General features: G+C 38.9%; 1 protein-coding gene across 2 annotated transcripts; it reads right to left on the minus strand.

Annotated features, from left to right (window-relative positions):
* Positions 1-7,903: 7,903 nt before the first annotated feature.
* Positions 7,904-16,202, minus strand: LOC136263317 (putative phosphatidylglycerol/phosphatidylinositol transfer protein DDB_G0278295). Of its 2 annotated transcripts, XM_066057831.1 has the most exons (9): positions 15,917-16,202; positions 15,526-15,822; positions 15,390-15,475; positions 14,994-15,167; positions 14,826-14,876; positions 14,474-14,572; positions 10,323-10,451; positions 10,206-10,255; positions 7,904-8,097 (listed from the first exon to the last, which is right to left on the minus strand). In XM_066057831.1, exons 3-9 carry the CDS (start codon positions 15,412-15,414, stop codon positions 8,011-8,013), a joined length of 615 nt encoding a protein of 204 aa, XP_065913903.1. In that variant the 5' UTR covers positions 15,415-15,475; positions 15,526-15,822; positions 15,917-16,202; the 3' UTR covers positions 7,904-8,010. The 2 variants fall into 2 exon arrangements, with proteins under 2 accessions (XP_065913903.1, XP_065913901.1); XM_066057829.1 differs by having other exon boundaries at positions 15,390-15,822.
* Between the last annotated feature and the right edge of the window lie 2,813 nt (positions 16,203-19,015).

Genomic DNA, 19,015 nt, shown 5'->3' on the forward strand with positions numbered 1-19,015 from the left:
GAAAAATAACACCAATGTTGTCACGCCTACAACGTAAGCCGCGTATGGGAAGAAGATGAAAATCGGTCGGTGAATAGATTAACTATTGAACCTCAAACCTTTTGTGGTTTGAATGAAATCGAGCTTAAAACCAGGAAGATACAACGAAAAAACCAACAGTGTGTAACAATTACGCAATCGAGATCAGCTATTAAAAAACGACTGCTTGCCACGCCTACCAGATAGACCGCTTGGGGTAATGCTTTGGAAATCACTGTACAGATGGAGTAATCATCTTAGAAAGGCTATTCAATGGTGTAGAAGAATCAGACTTAAAGCCACGGAGTTATAACACGAAATCCAACTTGGTGTAGCAAGTGCGAGATCGGGATACTCTAATAGAGCAGTCATCCTAATAGAGCAGTCACCCTGAAGAGAATTCAAGAGATCAGCTAGAAACAAGTAACCTGTATAGAGATCAGCTACAAACAAGTCACCCTGTAGAGAGATCAGCTATAAAGAAGTTACCTTGTGGGGAGTTCATGCAACTATGGAAAGAGATAGTTCAGCTAGAAGAAATCACCTTGTAGAGTTCAGCTACAAAGAAACCAGCATGTAGAGAGTTCAGCTACAAACAAATCTCCCTGTAGAGAGATCAGCTAGAAGAAGTTCCTTGTAGAGAGTTCAGCTTCAAACAAATCACCCTGTAGAAAGATCAGCTAGAAGAAGTCACCTTGTATAGAGAGTTCAGTTACAAAGAAACCACCATGTAGAGAGCTCAGCTACAAACTAGTGACCTTGTAGAGACGTCAGCTAGAAGAAGTTACCTTGTAGAGAGTTCAGCTACAAAGAAACCATTCTGTAAAGAGCTCAGCTGCAAACAAATCACCTGTACAGAATTCAGCTACAAACAAATCACCCTTTAGAAAGATCAACTAGAAGAAGTTACCTTGTAGAGAGTTCAGTTACAAAGAAACCACCATGTAGAGAATTCAGCTAAAAACTAGTGACCCTGTAGAGACATCAGCTAGAAGAAGTTACCTTGTAGAGAGCTCAGCTGCAAACAAATCACCTGTACAGAGTTCAGCCACAAACAATCACCCTGTAGAGAGATCAGCTAGAAGAAGTTACCATGTAGGGAGTTCATGCAACTATGGAAAGAGATAGTTCAGCTAGAAGAAATCACCTTGTAGAGTTCAGCTACAAAGAAACCAGCATGTAGAGAGTTCAGCTACAAACAAATCTCCCTGTAGAGAGATCGGCTAGAAGAAGTTCCTTGTAGAGAGTTCAGCTTCAAACAAATCACCCAGTAGAAAGATCAGCTAGAAGAAGTCACCTTGTATAGAGAGTTCAGTTACAAAGAAACCACCATGTAGAGAGCTCAGCTACAAACTAGTGACCTTGTAGAGACGTCAGCTAAAAGAAATTACCTTGTAGAGAGTTCAGCTACAAAGAAACCACCATGTAGAGAGTTCAGCTGCAAAGAAATCACCCTGTAGAAAATTCAGCCACAAACAAATTGCCCTGTAGAAAGATTAGTTAGAAGAAGTTACCTTGTAGAGAGTTCAGCTACAAAGAAACCATTCTGTAAAGAGCTCAGCTGCAAACAAATCACCTGTACAAAATTCAGCTACAAACAAATCACCCTGTAGAGAGATCAGCTAGAAGAAGTTACTTTGTAGAGAGTTCAGCTACAAAGAAACCACCATGTAGAGAGTTCAGCTGCAAAGAAATCACCCTGTAGGAAATTCAGCCACAAACAAATTGCCTTGTAGAAAGATCAGTTAGAAGAAGTTACCTTGTAGAGAGTTCAGCTACAAAGAAACCATTCTGTAAAGAGCTCAGCTGCAAACAAATCACCTGTACAGAATTCAGCTACAAACAATTCACCTGTAGAGAGAGCATCTTGAAGAAGTCACCTTGTAGAGTATTCAGTTACAAAGAAACCACCATGGAGATTTCTGTAATCAATATCACCATGGAGATTCCTGTAATCAATATAATGTATTATATATATATATATATATATATATATAATTTGTACATTTACTGATAAAATATTTAAAGTACATCCACTTAATCTTTTCTTCTTCCTGTGGAAAAGAAAAAAAGATAGGTTAGAAAAGTCCCAAAGCTGGCCATAGGCCAGCTTTGGGGTATACAAATACAAAAAGAAATGAAATCTAATCCAAAACAGCCAAGCTGTAAAAAAACAGTGGAGCCCTAAAAAAGGCTATGGTGAAAAAAGATGTGAAATCCAAGGTGGCGGCCAAGAAATGGCTGTGATGGTAGGTTAATGGTAAAAATTTTAATAATGACAATTCAGGTGAATTTTGTGCCAATTGACCAAGCGGCACCAAAATTCACCTGAATTGTCGTTATTAAAATTTTTACCATTAACCTACCATCACAGCCATTTCTTGGCCGCCACCTTGGATTTCACATCTTTTTCACCTTAGCCTTTTTGAGGGCCGCACTGTTTTTTTACAGCTTGGCTGTGTTGGATTAGATCAAGACACACGGTAGTGTGTCGTGCGGCCCAAGAAGCCGGCGCGCAACCCCGTGAGTATATTGACAGGAAGAAAGAAAAAGCAATTTTCGCACCTCCGTAGCTCTGTGCTGCCTTGATGAAACAAGACAAATTTTGCTGTGTAGATTTCTTTTTCTTCTTATTTTCTTCCTCTTTTCGCACACTTGCAAAAAACTGCTATAAAATGCGAATGCCATATCCGATTGCCTTGAAATATGGCACACAGAAGGGGGGTATAAAGGCGCATATTGGTACCAATTTTGGCTGGAATACGATGAACAGGCAAAGAGTTATTATCGATTATTCACGAAAAATAACACCAATATGTTGTCACACCTACAGGGTAAACCGGTTACGAGAAGACGCCGAAAATCGGTGGGTGAATAGATTAACTATTGAACCTCAAACCTTTTGTGGTTTGAAAGAAATCGAGCAAAAACCAGGAAGATACAACGAAAAATCCAACAGTGGGTAACAATTACGCAACCGAGATTAGCTAATAAAAAACGACTACTTGCCACGCCTACCAGATAAACCGCTTGGAGTAATGCTTTGAAAATCCCTGTACAGATGTAGTATTCATCTAAGAAAGCCTCTTCAATGGTGTAGAAGAATCAGACTTAAAGCCACGGAGTTATAACACGAAATCCAACTTGGTGTAGCAAGTGTAAGGTCGAGATACTCTAATAGAGCAGTCATTCTAATAGAGAAGAGAATTCAAGAGATGAGCTAGAAACAAGTAACCTGTATAGAGATCAGCTACAAACAAATCACCCTGTAGAGGGTTCAGCTACGAAAAGATCATTGTGTAGATAGTTCAGCTATAAGAAGTCACCTTGTAGAGAGTTCAGCTACAAAGAAACCACCATGTAGAGAGTTCAGCTGCAAACAAACCACCCTGTAGAGAATTCAGCTACAAATAAATCGCCCTGCAGAAAGATCAGCTAGAAGAAGTTATCTTGTAGAGAGTTCAGCTACAAAGAAACCATCATGTAGAAAGTTCAACTACAAACAAGTCACCCTATATAGAGAGATCAGCTAGAAGAAGTTACCTTGTAGAGAATTCAGCTACAAACGAGTCACCCTGTAGAAATATGTGTTGGAAACAAATCACCATGTAGAGAGTTCAGCTAGAAACTAGTCACTCTGAAAAGAGTTCAGCTACAAACAATGGGAGTTTCAGCTACAGTTCAGTTATGTATAAGAAGTCACCTTATACCTACAGTATGATTAAGTTTCTTTGTTTAATATACAAATATTTGTAATCAGACAAAAACTGTACACAACATTTCTTTCTTTGTTCCACAATTCCTGCAGAAAAGAAAAAAAAACAAGTTAGAAGGAAGCACCAAAGCCAGTTAATGGCCGGCTTTGTGACTTGCTATACAAAAAGAAGTGATATCTAAACCAAAACAGCCAAGATGTAGAAAAAGAGTGCAGCCCCCAAAAAGGCCAGGATGAAAAAAGATGTAAAATCCAAGGTGGCGGCCAAGAAATGGCTGTGGTGGTAGGTTAATAGCAAAAATTTTAATTATGACAATTCAGGTGAATTTGGTGCCAAATCCTAGTAGAGGGGGTAACGCAAATTCACCTGAATTGTCGTAATTAAAATTTTTGCCATTAACCCATTTCTTGGCCGCCACCTTGGATTTCACATCTTTTTTCATCCTGGCCTTTTTGGGGGTCGCACTCTTTTTTTTTACAACTTAGCTGTATAATAATAACAAACTGGCATATTTCAGTTTTGTCTGAAATACACATACTGTTTCCTTTCCACTTGATACTTACTAGTGGGCCTATACTCATTGCAAAGAACCATCAGTGGGTTGTTTTGAGTTGAAACATGCTTTTCAAGGTGGTTTTTAGGTGTGCATTCTATTAGGATTTTTGCAAAAAACATGGGCAATCCCTATTATGAACCCACTATCGTGGCTCATGATATGAATAAAATAATTATTTTGTTGTGCATACTACTATATTTTTAATTGGTAAGCTCATTCAACTAGTTAGTTTCATTTTCTATACTATTGGTGTTATCTCTGAATTGAGTCCATTCAACTCATGTGTACTGATGTAATTGTGTGTCAAGATACACCTGTCCAGTATAATTATGTTCATTCAGTCTATAGAACTGTTTAGTTGACAAGAGTTGATTGAGTTTTGTGGCTATACATATTAAAACGCAGAGCCTGCTACTTTTCATTATTCTTCTAATTGTGGAATGTAATACAGAATTCCAGTTCAAGTATTGGGCTGAGTCATGCAGTGAGTATACATCTAAATGCATAATAACATAATCGCCTTAATCCGCCTTAATGAGCCCTTTAAGTGTGCCAAATTTCAGCCCGATCTGAATACGCATTCGTGTTTTATGGCGGATTTTGCGAAGTGTGTGAAATGAAGATGAGGAAGAAAACATGAAGAAATTAAAACGAAACTTTGTTTGCTCGTATCTCGGAAATGGCTGGGGCGATTGTCTTCAAATTTGGCATGTAGACTCCCCTAACTGGCCAAAACTTGTGTTGCAAATTTGGTTACAATCAGAGTAGGGATCACAGAGCTACATAGGTGTGAAAATTGCATTTTCTTTATTCCTGTTAATATACTGACGGTGTGGCGCGCCGGCATATTTAATAGTTATACCATGGCCACGAGGGATTTGCCTGATATATATGCCCAAGCCCAAGGGCCGCTGGCATATATATCAGGCAAATCCCTCGTGGCCATGGTATAAGTAATATATACCACTCTGGTATACTCACCTAATAGGTGAAGGAAGACAAATCTGCATTCACCACATTACTTTTTTACAGAGGTTTGCAAACATCGATTGTGGGTTTAAATTGTGGGCACAAAAAAGAAATGATTGTGGGTTTCACTGATTGTAGTGATACCATTTTAAACCAAATAACCACTTTGTGGATGAATAAAGTAACCTAAGGTGCTAAAATAAACACTTGACATATAGGTTGTGAATGTTTGAGGCATCTTTTTATGCAGTTGAAATGTACTCTGTAGAAAGACAATCCCCACATTACAAAAATGATTATTTAGTGATGTCTTGTAACTGAACTATGCAATGCTGACTCACTCAATTCTTTTTGCTTCACAACAATGCCCCTAACTAAACCAACATGTTTAACTCAAACCCACAATGCAAAACTTTAAGCATCTCTATAAATAATCAAAGGGAACTGATGCTTTGTAGCTGCCTCAGCATCAAAGGCAGTTGTGGTCAGGGCTATATCATGATATCGCCCTAACCACAGGGTGATATCTAGATATCACCCTGTGGTCAGGGCAATATGTGATATATAACCCTGTGGTTTCCTTTGATCTGAGGTGTCAAAGTGGTATATATATACCACTTTCACACCTCAGATCAAAGGAAAGCCAGAGCATATATATCACATATTGCACTGACTCAAAATGTTAACAAGATATACGCACTGCTACCAGTGCATATATCTCGTTAAGGCAGTGCGTATTATATCGTTAAGGCAGTGCGTATTATATAGTTATACAACGGCCACGAGTGCTCTGCCTGATATAAACGCACGAGCCTGAGGGCCGTCAGGCTCGAAGGCAAGTGCGTTTATACAGGCAAAGCACGAGTGCACGTTGTATAACTGTTATGTACCACTCACCTAATAGGTGGGGAGAGTCTCACAAGACAGCTGTAACACTTATAAAGGCCAGGTTTCTAACTTTGATTGTGGGTAACCAAGCCGGACGTTGCAGTGACGTTCTCCCTGCAGTAATGCAGCCACCTGAGATATTGAAAGCTAGTGCGTTATGGGTTATATCACTAACCTGCATTCGCAGTTCGACTCTCATCATGTAGTGCTCAGCATGCCATACAGACTAAGCACCAGACTAATCACCATAGTGATTCTCTTGAGCAAAAAAAGCAGCTAAATAGACGGTTTAAGTAAACAATACCTAACTACTAAACGACACTAGTCTAATACTTACTATTCACACTGGCTAAACTAGAATCTGGTGACATGACAAAACTGGTTACCACAATCGAATGTAAAGGTTAGTATTATTTAGAATATATTTGTTTTATTGAGTCATTGTCGAAGTGGACTACAGTTTAATCTGGGCTAAGATGGCACCAGACTAGTAAGGTGTATAAGTACGTTTATATATATGTAGACTAGAGTTGTGGCCACCCGTGTTGGCTTTTTCGATCGCCATTGGCTGCTTGTAAACATTGTACGTATTGGTGACGTTATGGCCCACAGTCGACCTTTACATGTCAGGCTATAAAAGAATTCGAGTGATCTGTGAAGTGTCTTTCCACCTATTAGGTGAGGTGTCGTAGTGTTCTTCGCCACCGGCACTTGTGCTATGCTGCACAAAACCGCAGCCAGTGCAATATCTGTAGATTGCACTGCGGTCGGTGAATTATAACTTATAATGCACTCGTTGTGGTCTACAAAACCGCAACCAGTGCGTTATAAGTTATAATGCACTCACTGCGGTCTGCAGCAGTGCAATATACAAATTATGGCACTGGCGGTGCCTTTGAACTGCCCACGCAGAGTGGTACATATCTTGTTACACACTGCCTGAACCAGACATATGTACTGCCACCAGTACGTATATCTCATTAACTTGAGACATTACATACCTAATAGGTGTGCAACTGTGCATGCTATATCCAGAAATCATCAGTTTTCTTTCATGTTATACTGTTATCCTCTTCTCTTATATAGGGAATCAAGTAAGCTGTGATTATGGGATTGAATTCTGCCAAACAACCTGTGATTGTGGGATTCAATTTTAATACATCAACAGTAGTTTGTTTTTTACTTTTGTAAATGTAGCAATTAAAGTAACATAATTGACACTAGTCTCTTACAATTGCTATATAAATCAAACTACTGTTTGATGTATTAAAATTGAATCCCACAATCACAATTTGTTTGGCAAAATTCAATCGCACAACCACAGCTTACTTGGTTCCCTATATAATAGAAGGGTATAGCAACTAAAGATTTTGTCAATTAGGTGAGTCTACATGTTAAAGTAGAACATATTAGTTATACCACGGGCACTCGTGCTTTGCCTGTATATACGCACTTGGGCCTGTGGCCCTCATGCTTGTGCGTATATATCAGGCAAAGCACTTGTGCCCATGGTATAACTATTACATACATATATATATTATATATTATATATATTTATAACAAATGAGCCAAATTTCAAGAACGTATATGTAATTGCATCCATTATAGATGAAATAACTCGTTGCATTGCAAAATAACTCAATGCATATGTAATGAGTTATTTTTAGGGTTTAGCTCAACGCTTTACCACATGTATCCGTACAATTATAGGGTCATATTTATGCAACTAGCTATAGCTATTACTTTCATTAGCGAGTATATAAAATATTATCTATACTAGTGAAGAATAATACACATACAGTTGATTTACAGAATTCTACGGGATAAAGTCATGTGTCCTACATACATGATGTTGATTGATGACTATTCAGTAATTTCACATCCTATCTTTATACATAACATTTCATCATTCATCTGATCTGTTATTGTAGCAGTTCCAGTGTAGTTGCCCTGTGTAGATATTAATATGCAGAACAATTATATGTAACCACATTGCTTCATGATGTTATACATCTAGTTGCTAAGTAAATTCAGAGTGTATACAAACATTATAGAGATGTACCCATGCACATACATACTATAATGCCAATCTGTGTACATTACATAGAAATGCATTTGTAAACAGTCAATCTGTTGAGAATATACACTGTGTTATGGAGGGAGTGTCATTATCTCTTACTCGTATCATTTTGTGTACAAGTAATAGTTATGCCATGGGCATGAGTGCTTTGCCTGATATATACGCACAAGCCCGAGGGCCACATACCATGGGCACGGGTGTGTATATACAGGCAAAGCATGAGTGCTCGTGGTATAACTAATATGTTCTACTATAGCATGTAAAGCAAAAGCAAAGCCTTCAGCTACCGCTAAGTGGTCACACTGCCCAGTGGCCAGCACTGGGGCACCTGTGTGCTACTCAGGTGCTATGAGTCAGCGCAGGCATGCCCTCCTGGGGTAGGACTAGTAACTCACAGGAGGCTGTACCATGTCTCACAGTTGAAGGTGTGGGTACCCAAAGTCCCACTTGGACCTTCAACTGTTATATGATACATGGACAGTTGAGCATTTGCTCCCCCAGTTTACACCAGGTACCCATTGACGTTACAGCTGGGTGGGCTACTTTAGCATGTAGACCCACCTAATTGGCGAAATCTGTAGTTGCTATACCCTTCTGTTATATAGGGAACCAAGTAAGCTGTGATTGTGGGATTGAATTTTTCCAAACAAACTGTGATTGTGGGATTCAATTTTAATACATCAAACAGTAGTTTGATTTTATTTTTGCTAATAGAGACTAGTGTTAATTATATTACTTTAATTGCTACATTTACAAAAGTAAAAAACAAATTACTGTTGTTGTATTAAAATTGAATCCCACAATCACAGGTTGTTTGGTAGAATTCAATCCCTCAATCACAGCTTGCTTGATTCCCTATATAAGAGAAGAGGATAACAGTATAACATCAAGGCACTGGTGGCAGTGTGTATATCTCATTAAGGCAGTGTGTAACCAGATATGTACCATGAAACCACCTAACTTCAAAACCAAATTTCAGGGTACATCTCTTATAAACCCTGGCTGGCCATGGTACATTTAAGTTAAACCATGGCTGGCTATGGTACATTTAAAATAAACCATGGCTGGCCATGATACATTTAAATGTACCATGGCCTTGATATATCTGATGAAGTAACGTTGTTTGTTTTTATAAGAATCCTGGCAGTATTTGATTGTGGGGGTTTATTATTACTCACGTGATGAAAACCATGAACCCGATTTTACATTCTACAGCACTCATACGAAGGCGATTCGACACCCTTACCACCCTATGAATTGACAAACGGAAGTTTAAGGTGAGAACTAGTGTCATGGTTAATTTACAATCACGTGTCCGCGTGTTTGAATACGTACCACGCCCACTTTTCGTATATCACGAGGTAACCACTCTACAGCGAAGCTTACCCCTCTGAATGTTTAGAAAACATTGTAAACAGTGGTTAAAAGATGTAGCAACTTTGAAACACTTGTTAAATCGCAAAATTGAGTGTTTCCGTGATATTCATAGGATTTTCCCGTTTATGTTAACAAACGTAACTGCAACGTTACTTGCTGCTGACCCATAATCGAATTTTACAAGACTCTCTATATAATAAATCCAGTGGGTTGCTTTGTATTGGCTTGGGTGATTAGTCGCCCACCACAGTAGGCTATTAGCCTACATGGTACATATCAGTTGTATCATGTGCCCTCGTGATTTGCCTGATATGTACACCCACGCTCTCGGGCCTAACGGCCCTCGAGCTTGGGTGTACATATCAGGCAAATCACTCGGGTACATGATACAACTATTACATACGTACTGCTTTAAGGAGATATACGCACTGGTAGCAGTGCATATATCTCGTTAACATTTTGAGTCAGTGAGATTTGTGATATATATGCACTGGCTTTCCTTTGATCTGAGGTGTGAAAGTTGTACATATGTATATATATATGCATAAATTAATGTCAACAACAGTGGTAGCTACGTACATTACTGGATGATGAAACTTACTGGGAGTACAGAACTCTTAACAAAAATTGAATACTTGTAGTGCACATCTCCTGCAATGAGTATACACAGTATACAATAAAGTGTACTTACATTGCTTATAATACTTAAACCACTTGCCTGCCGGTACTGGGCACTGCATATCTTCAATGTATGACAAAAGATAACAAAAGTCATAGGTTTCCTTTAATGGTGGGAAGTTGTTGAAATATGCTTTTGCATATACTCGACCACTAGTCACTTTCTCCACTGCGTATCAAAGAAACATTGTATAAATCTGCATGTTTTGTGTTGTGTATGTTTGTAGTGTGTGTATATGTATATGTAGTGTGTGTATGTTGTAGTGTGCGTGTGTGTATGCGTGCATGTGTGTGTGTGTATGTGTATGCGCGTGTATGTAGTGTGTGTGTGTGTTAGAGTTGTACCAATAATTAGATGGATAATCGGTAGAAGCCAATACTTAGTTTTTTATTACCATAATCAGAAATCAGTTGTAATGGGCTGTGGCCAGCAGATTATTGGTCTATTCAGCTTCAACAGCTGCAGTACCACTGGAGGGCTGGTGTCAAAGGCTCTGGTATGAACTTTGGTAATTTGCTTATGTTTTGTGGTAATCACAATAATAAATTGGAGCCCTAGCCCACTTGTCTGACTAGCAATTTTGAGTTGAGGAAAGTGTACAACCTCACAGCATTGGGTTTATTAACTGCACTTTTAGTAGAGTATGCACAAGTGTAATTTGTCGAGACCTAAAATCGGGGATCAGTTAACTATCAATAAAATAGGGTAAAAAATATTGGATATCAGTTTTTGGGAATTGGTAAAACACTGTGTGTGTGTGTGTGTGTGTGTGTGTGTGTGTGTGTGTGTGTGTGTGTGTGTGTGTGTGTGTGTGTGTGTGTGTGTGTGTGTGTGTGTGTGTGTGTGTGTGTGTGTGTGTGTGTGTGTGTGTGTGTGTGTGTGTGTGTGTGTGTGTGTGTGTGTGTGTGTGTGTGTGTGTGTGTGTGTGTGTGTGTGTGTGTGTGTGTGTGTGTGTGTGTGTGTGTGTGTGTGTGTGTGTGTGTGTGTGTGTGTGTGTGTGTGTGTGTGTGTGTGTGTGTGTGTGTGTGTGTGTGTGTGTGTGTGTGTGTGTGTGTGTGTGTGTGTGTGTGTGTGTGTGTGTGTGTGTGTGTGTGTGTGTGTGTGTGTGTGTGTGTGTGTGTGTGTGTGTGTGTGTGTGTGTGTGTGTGTGTGTGTGTGTGTGTGTGTGTGTGTGTGTGTGTGTGTGTGTGTGTGTGTGTGTGTGTGTGTGTGTGTGTGTGTGTGTGTGTGTGTGTGTGTGTGTGTGTGTGTGTGTGTGTGTGTGTGTGTGTGTGTGTGTGTGTGTGTGTGTGTGTGTGTGTGTGTGTGTGTGTGTGTGTGTGTGTGTGTGTGTGTGTGTGTGTGTGTGTGTGTGTGTGTGTGTGTGTGTGTGTGTGTGTGTGTGTGTGTGTGTGTGTGTGTGTGTGTGTGTGTGTGTGTGTGTGTGTGTGTGTGTGTGTGTGTGTGTGTGTGTGTGTGTGTGTGTGTGTGTGTGTGTGTGTGTGTGTGTGTGTGTGTGTGTGTGTGTGTGTGTGTGTGTGTGTGTGTGTGTGTGTGTGTGTGTGTGTGTGTGTGTGTGTGTGTGTGTGTGTGTGTGTGTGTGTGTGTGTGTGTGTGTGTGTGTGTGTGTGTGTGTGTGTGTGTGTGTGTGTGTGTGTGTGTGTGTGTGTGTGTGTGTGTGTGTGTGTGTGTGTGTGTGTGTGTGTGTGTGTGTGTGTGTGTGTGTGTGTGTGTGTGTGTGTGTGTGTGTGTGTGTGTGTGTGTGTGTGTGTGTGTGTGTGTGTGTGTGTGTGTGTGTGTGTGTGTGTGTGTGTGTGTGTGTGTGTGTGTGTGTGTGTGTGTGTGTGTGTGTGTGTGTGTGTGTGTGTGTGTGTGTGTGTGTGTGTGTGTGTGTGTGTGTGTGTGTGTGTGTGTGTGTGTGTGTGTGTGTGTGTGTGTGTGTGTGTGTGTGTGTGTGTGTGTGTGTGTGTGTGTGTGTGTGTGTGTGTGTGTGTGTGTGTGTGTGTGTGTGTGTGTGTGTGTGTGTGTGTGTGTGTGTGTGTGTGTGTGTGTGTGTGTGTGTGTGTGTGTGTGTGTGTGTGTGTGTGTGTGTGTGTGTGTGTGTGTGTGTGTGTGTGTGTGTGTGTGTGTGTGTGTGTGTGTGTGTGCATGACTCAATGCTGTATTAGATGAAAATGGTGATACTTTGAATAGTCATGGTGATGTTTGTGCTAGATGGCGACACCATTTCTTAAATATTTTGAATATCCCTAGTAGTTTTGATGAGGAAGTTGTGAACTCTATAGTACAGTTACCAGTGAGAGACCATCTTGATGATGTCCCAAGATGCGAGGAAGTATACAGGTAGCTATAGGTCACCTGAAGAGTCACAAAGCTGCAGGAGAGTCTGGTGTACTGCCAGAATTGTTAATGTGTGGTGGTACAGTGATTGTTAAGAAGCTGGTTGAGCTGTTTGACTTAGTGTGGAGAGATGGATGTGTTGTTAGGGATTGGCGTAATGCTCTTATTGTTCCAATACCTAAGAAAGGTAAACTTAAGTTATTGGAGGGGGATCAGTCTACTCGACGTTGTGGGGAAGGTGTTGGGTAGAATTGTACAAGATAGACTGAAACTGGTTGCAGAAGATGTTCTACCTGACACTCAGTGTGGTTTCAGAGCTGGTAGGGGGTGTATTGACATGGTGTTTGTAGCTAGACAGTTAGTTGAGAAGGCTAGGGAACACCAATCAGATTTGTTTGTATTGTATGTAGACTTAAAGAAGGCATACGATTCAGTACCTAGATCTGCTTTGTGGTGTGTGCTAGAGAAGTTAGGTGTTCCTCCTACAATAATCTCCATCATTAGGTCCTTTAATGAAGATATGTGTGCTAAGGTAGTTACTGGTCAAGAGTTTACAGTCTTTTGGTGCGTGCAATGGACTACGTCAAGGTTGCACAATGGCCCCTGTCTTGTTTAGTTTGTATTTTGGTGCAGTAGTTGATGATTGGAGAGGCAAGTGCTCTGCAGCTGGGGCAGAGTTTAGGTATAAACATGGTCATAAGTTGGTGGGTGATAGAACTGCAAAGTCCAAGCTACTTCTTGATTTTATCACAGAGTCACAGTTTGCAGATGATGCTGCTTTGTATGCCAGAGAATTTTGTAACTGTGGCTCAGTCTTTTGTTGGTGTAGCAAGTAGCTGGGGCCTTACAGTTAGTTTAGTCAAAACTAAAGGAATGAAGATAGATAATGAGCCAAGTTTTGTGGATGGTGTGCCAGTGTATGACGAATCAGTAGAAATGATTAGAGAATTTTCCTACCTACTAGGTAGTACTATTTCTTGTGATTGTGGGAAAGATAGTGATGTTAAAGTAAGAATTGCAAAAGCAGCAAATGCCTTTGGTTGTCTCAAGAAGTCAATCTTCACTAACAACTGCTTATCTATTGCTGTTAAGCATGCTGTATACAAGGCAGTGGTATTGGTCACACTACTGTATGGTTCAGAGTGCTGGGCAGTCAAGGTTTATCAGTTGGAAGTGTTTCACCATAGGTGTGTACAGTGCATTTTAGGAGTGTCTAGACATCAACAATGGACTAAACACATTTCTAATCATGAATTGTTAAGAGAGTTCGGAATGATTGGTGGTTTAAATTGTGTAAAAAGAGAGACGTATGAGATGGTTAGGTCATGTTTGTAGAATGGATGATGGTCGACAACCAAAGAAGCTTTTGTTTGGCGAATTGATGAAATCTAGGCCTTTTCATGGTGCAAAACAACATTGGAGAGATGTGGTGAATGCTGACCTAAAGATACTCAATATTCCATTGAACAGCTGGTATGATTTAACATTTAACAGAATTGAATGGTTCCAGTTATATACTAGAGAAGTTGTGGATAGCCAACACCCTGGTATGCAATGTACTGTGGAAGACTTTAAATGTGGATGTGGCCGTTCCTTCCATCATCAAGGTGATTTAACTCGACATTTAAGATTCTGTGATGGCCACCCTAAAGTGGTACAAAGAAAACTTTTTGAATGTTCTTGTAGATGGATCTTCCATTGTCAAGGTGATCTTACACGGCATTTGAAGTATTGCAAGGAGCATACTCCGTCCAGAAGTTCTCAAGGACAAGCTATCATCAGTTGATGGGCTTACAAGGTTACAAGGTGTTTGTGTGCGCGTGTGTGCATGTTATCTGTGTTTGGTTATTTATGTGCATATGTGGACTTACTTATGGTGCCGCTTAATTCCAATGTAACATTTTGTCCCACTACAGGAGGGTTAGGGTAAAACTTCATCTTCACATTTTGCATCTGTGAATTTGGCTTGGCTGCAAATTAGTAAAGCATAATATATACAAGTACAGTTCTATAGCAAAAGCATACAGCAACTGATATGGTAGAAATGTGAGCATATGCAATTATACATGCATGGCATTGCATGCATGAGACATATAATATATATATATATATATATATATATATATATATTATTTAGTACATTTGGAAACTGCAGTAAATGTATAAGTTCATGGCATTAATTAAATTGCATACACTGGTAACGTGGAATGCGCACACACTTACTGCATGACTCAATCCAGCAGTTGAAATGAAATTCTGAATTAGATCTAGGAACTAGGAGAATGATGAAATATACTATAACATCTAGGTACTGCATTTTAGCATAGTATGTAGCTGCAATACTTAATATGTGTCCACACAACTGTCTGGCTATGTATTGCACGTACTTACCAGTGTGCACAATAGGACTACACAGAGTTATTATTAATTGACTTGAATTCACGTCACATGAAAAGTACAGAAATTGAAGATTAACTAGGTGAATGAGCCAATAGCCACAACAATATGATAACAATTGGCTCCTCAGTCTTTTTGTCAACACTCCTTTCCATCTTGGCACTGCATCTAAGAAGAACAGTTTTCAAGAAATACAAAGTTTAGTATTTCTATATACATTATGTTAACAGAACTGTACTATATCTTTACTTTATTGTATATAAACCATTATGATGGCATAGCATATACCATCTCAGTTCTCCCAACTAGCCACTTCAAGCCATTTCCCCCAAATGGTATTACAACAATTAAGGAGCAGAACTATCTTATTCTATGATCTTCAATTCTCACTGGGTAGATCCAGAAGTGTTTCCATAACTTTTCAATAAGTAACATATTGCATAGTGATGTCTCATAGAAATCCTGAAAACTGGTAGCTGTTAATTATAAACTATATAATAGCTGTATGCATACGTGCACCACATACTTTGTCAGTGACCTAGTCTGGAGTTTTGAACTGGTTTAGTTCTTTATAATCGATATCTCAATTCTTAATGCTCCTCCAAATAAATAATTAGGGACCCGCCAATTATGCTGGCATAATTATGAGCATAATAGGTGCCTGAAAGCATTGAGCATAATGCTAGCATAATAAGTAGAATATTTGTGTAATAGTATGAATTCTAGCTTATTAAAATAACGACGTGCTGCAAGATGGGTCCTTTCTGATTTTAGTTGGTACAGTAGTGTGTCAGATATGTTGAACTTCCTTGAATGGCCAACCCTACAAGAGAGAAGACACATTAATAGGTTAAGCCAATTTCACAAAATTGTTCATCAGCTTACTCCTTCCATACAGCTACCATCTTATTTCTTACCAACTCAGTATCCAACTAGACAGCTCCATCAACATCAATTTATAATCTCAGTCAGTTCCACTGTATCGTATCAGAAAAGCTTCTTTCCGAATACTTTAAGAGAATGGAACACTTTACCTAACAACTTTATTGAAGAGCAATCCACAGAAATTTTTACCAACCACCTTGTCATCACACAATAAATAATTTTATGTATGCATGTATATGTTAAATGTTTTTTTTTTGTCTGTAATTACCTGGGTCAATTATCAGCTGTGCTGTCTCGACCCAGTATATAATCATAATCATAATCACAGAAAGATCGATATACTCTAATAGAACAATCAGTAACTCTAATAGCACAATCACATAGCTGACTGTTCTATTAGAGTATATCGATCTTTTCTGTGATATGCATTTTGACAAGTAAGTTAGTGCTTCAGCCACTTATCATTTATCCATAAACTGGAAATTATTAGCAGAGCATGAGAACTGAGGCATAAATAATTGAGCATAATTTGAGCATAATAGGTAAGTATTGAGCATAAATTTAAGCATAATAGGTAAATTTTTGAGCAGTGCAGCATAGCATAATAGGTAAAATTGTGAGCATAATCGGCGGGTCCCTATGAATAATGGAATGATTGATCCAGCATTGCTGTCCAATCACTCACCCTGTAACCCGGCTTATCTAGCCTGGAGAGCTACGAGGTGCTGAAACAACTCACTTCCAGTATGTGGTTATGTCTCAAGCACATGACAATGAAAAAATTGAAAGAGCAGGGGAAGAGACTAATCTCTTCTGAGAATCAATTAGAGGTAGTCAAAATTACATTTTAGAAGTATGACCCAGATGCTAAAATCAAAATACTCTAATAGAACAGTCAATTAATCTCATAGAGCATCCAAAACAATAATAATCTCACTCCTCTAAACTATAAGGGAAAAAACTCTTCATTTAACGTGACCTCTTGACCCATTTATTGCTTTCTTGCATTGTATAAAACATCCTGCCAATTGCTTAAAGTTGAAGTTTGATACTAAAGCAGTTATGTACTAAAGTTAGATGTATATTAGGTTAAGTAACAAACTTATATGATTGATCCTTTGCACTATATAAAATATAAAAAATTACATTCAGCAATTTTTCCTAAAGTTAGCTACAGCTCCAGACAGATATTGAGATTCTATTTACTCAATCAAGCTCCACACATCAGATCTAAAAATTAATATTCTTAACTTTAGTACAACAGATTAAAATGTGACCAGTGTATACATTTGTCACTTCCAAAAGGCTGCATTGAAAAAGGTGAGCAGCTATATAATCATAGAGTTTTATAGCCTAAATACACCATCTCAAAGTAGATGCTCTAGAATAACCACAGCATTAATACCAATAACTTATCAGTTAGGCTATCAAGACTGCTTTACTAATATCACTGCTTATAAAGGTTCTTAATAGTTTACTAATTTGTTAAGGTGCTTTACTGTAGTTATACTGATATATACTGATAGTAAAATATCAGTAACTTTTAGTGTATGGCCGGAGCATACTGTTTCACTAAATTTTAAACTCTCAGTAAAACATCAGTGAATGCGGGTTTACTGAAAAGCTACTAAAGAGCAAATTATTAACTGTTCCATATGTTGGGGATATACCACTCTAGTAACTAAGAAACTTTAAGCAGTGTATGTATATATATATGTAATAGAACAGATGGCTGTGGTATTTGGGATTAATAATGTGAGCAGTGTAAGAAAGGAGTAAAGGTAAGGCAAACATAACTTTGGGACCATAGCAACAATTGTTAGCTAAATGTGATTGGTCTTTTACAGTGGTTATTTTTTTAATTTCTGCTGCTTAGTAGCAGTTGTTATGGTCGTCAGATTATTATTTGTGACCCAGTCTGGGAAAACTGATCTTATCGACAGATTCGATTTTTCACCCAGGACACAAAGCTACATGTATAAACTATCAAATTCCACAATCAAAATCAGCCAGACTTGAGTGGTCTGGTTTTGCTGGCTGCTTTTTCCAAGCCCAGTGGTGATCCATACATGTAGTGTGGGGCCTTAAAGGAGCTCTGGCAAGCCCGGGTATGGCTGTATGTTGCTGTACAGCTCTGTGGTGTTGAATAAGTACCTCTGCTGTGAATTTCCTTTCATTTTACCCAATTTTGAGACCTGACTGAATGGCCCAAAGCTTATCCCTACACCTTCCTTTTCAATTTTGAACACCATCTTGCCCGCCTTCCAGGACCCCTGCCTCCCACCCCTTTTGGAGCTCGCCTGATACAGTCAACCTCGGTTTAAAAACTATCTAAAATAGCGGGAAACTTAGTTGTTGGCTGCTTGCACAGTGCATGCTCTGGAAGGTAAGGAATTGGTGTAAAACATGTGAAAATGTGGTACACATAGCTTTAACCATTGTAGAGCTACAACACTTAAGGGTACTCTGTACAGTTCATACAAGGCTTTCCAAGACATAGTCTGTAGTACACTAAAAGAAATATTATGATCACTTAATTAGTCTGTGACATGTTGACATATTTTAGTACTTGTAAATTAGGTATCCCATAGCAACAAGCGCATGCATCTCGCTATTCTACACCCTCTCACTTAAATTAGAACTACTCCGTCATTTTTAATCCAATAGACATGAAATTTTCACACAAGCTACTTTAGTACTTTTTTCCAAAGAAGAGCATTTGTCATTTTGAAATAATAAGTTCAGATGATGAATAACATGGAAGTTAAGAAAAGGATTTCTGGGAGTGTCAACCCGAAAGATAAATATGTGATGATTGAGAAGCTAAAAGAAAATAATAAAAATGCACAATGGTTTGTGCTGTTTAGCATAGTGTATCATAAAAGTATCAAGGCTCTTGTGCGTAAACTGTAGGACTAGTTCTAGTATAAAGGGAAAAACTGTAATTCATGTTCTAAAGCAAATTTAGCAGTTGGTTCTGGACTAAACTGTGTACTAGTGTTAGGTTACATCCAGTAAAAAAGTACAGAACATTTGCTAAAACCATTTGTAAGTTATAGAACAAATTAAGTTTCATGGGAAGCCATATAAGTGGACTGTACAGAGCACCCTTAAAGCTGGCGTTTCTCGAT

Source organism: Dysidea avara, chromosome 8 (assembly GCF_963678975.1).
Source record: "Dysidea avara chromosome 8, odDysAvar1.4, whole genome shotgun sequence".
NCBI classification, from domain to species: domain Eukaryota; kingdom Metazoa; phylum Porifera; class Demospongiae; order Dictyoceratida; family Dysideidae; genus Dysidea; species Dysidea avara.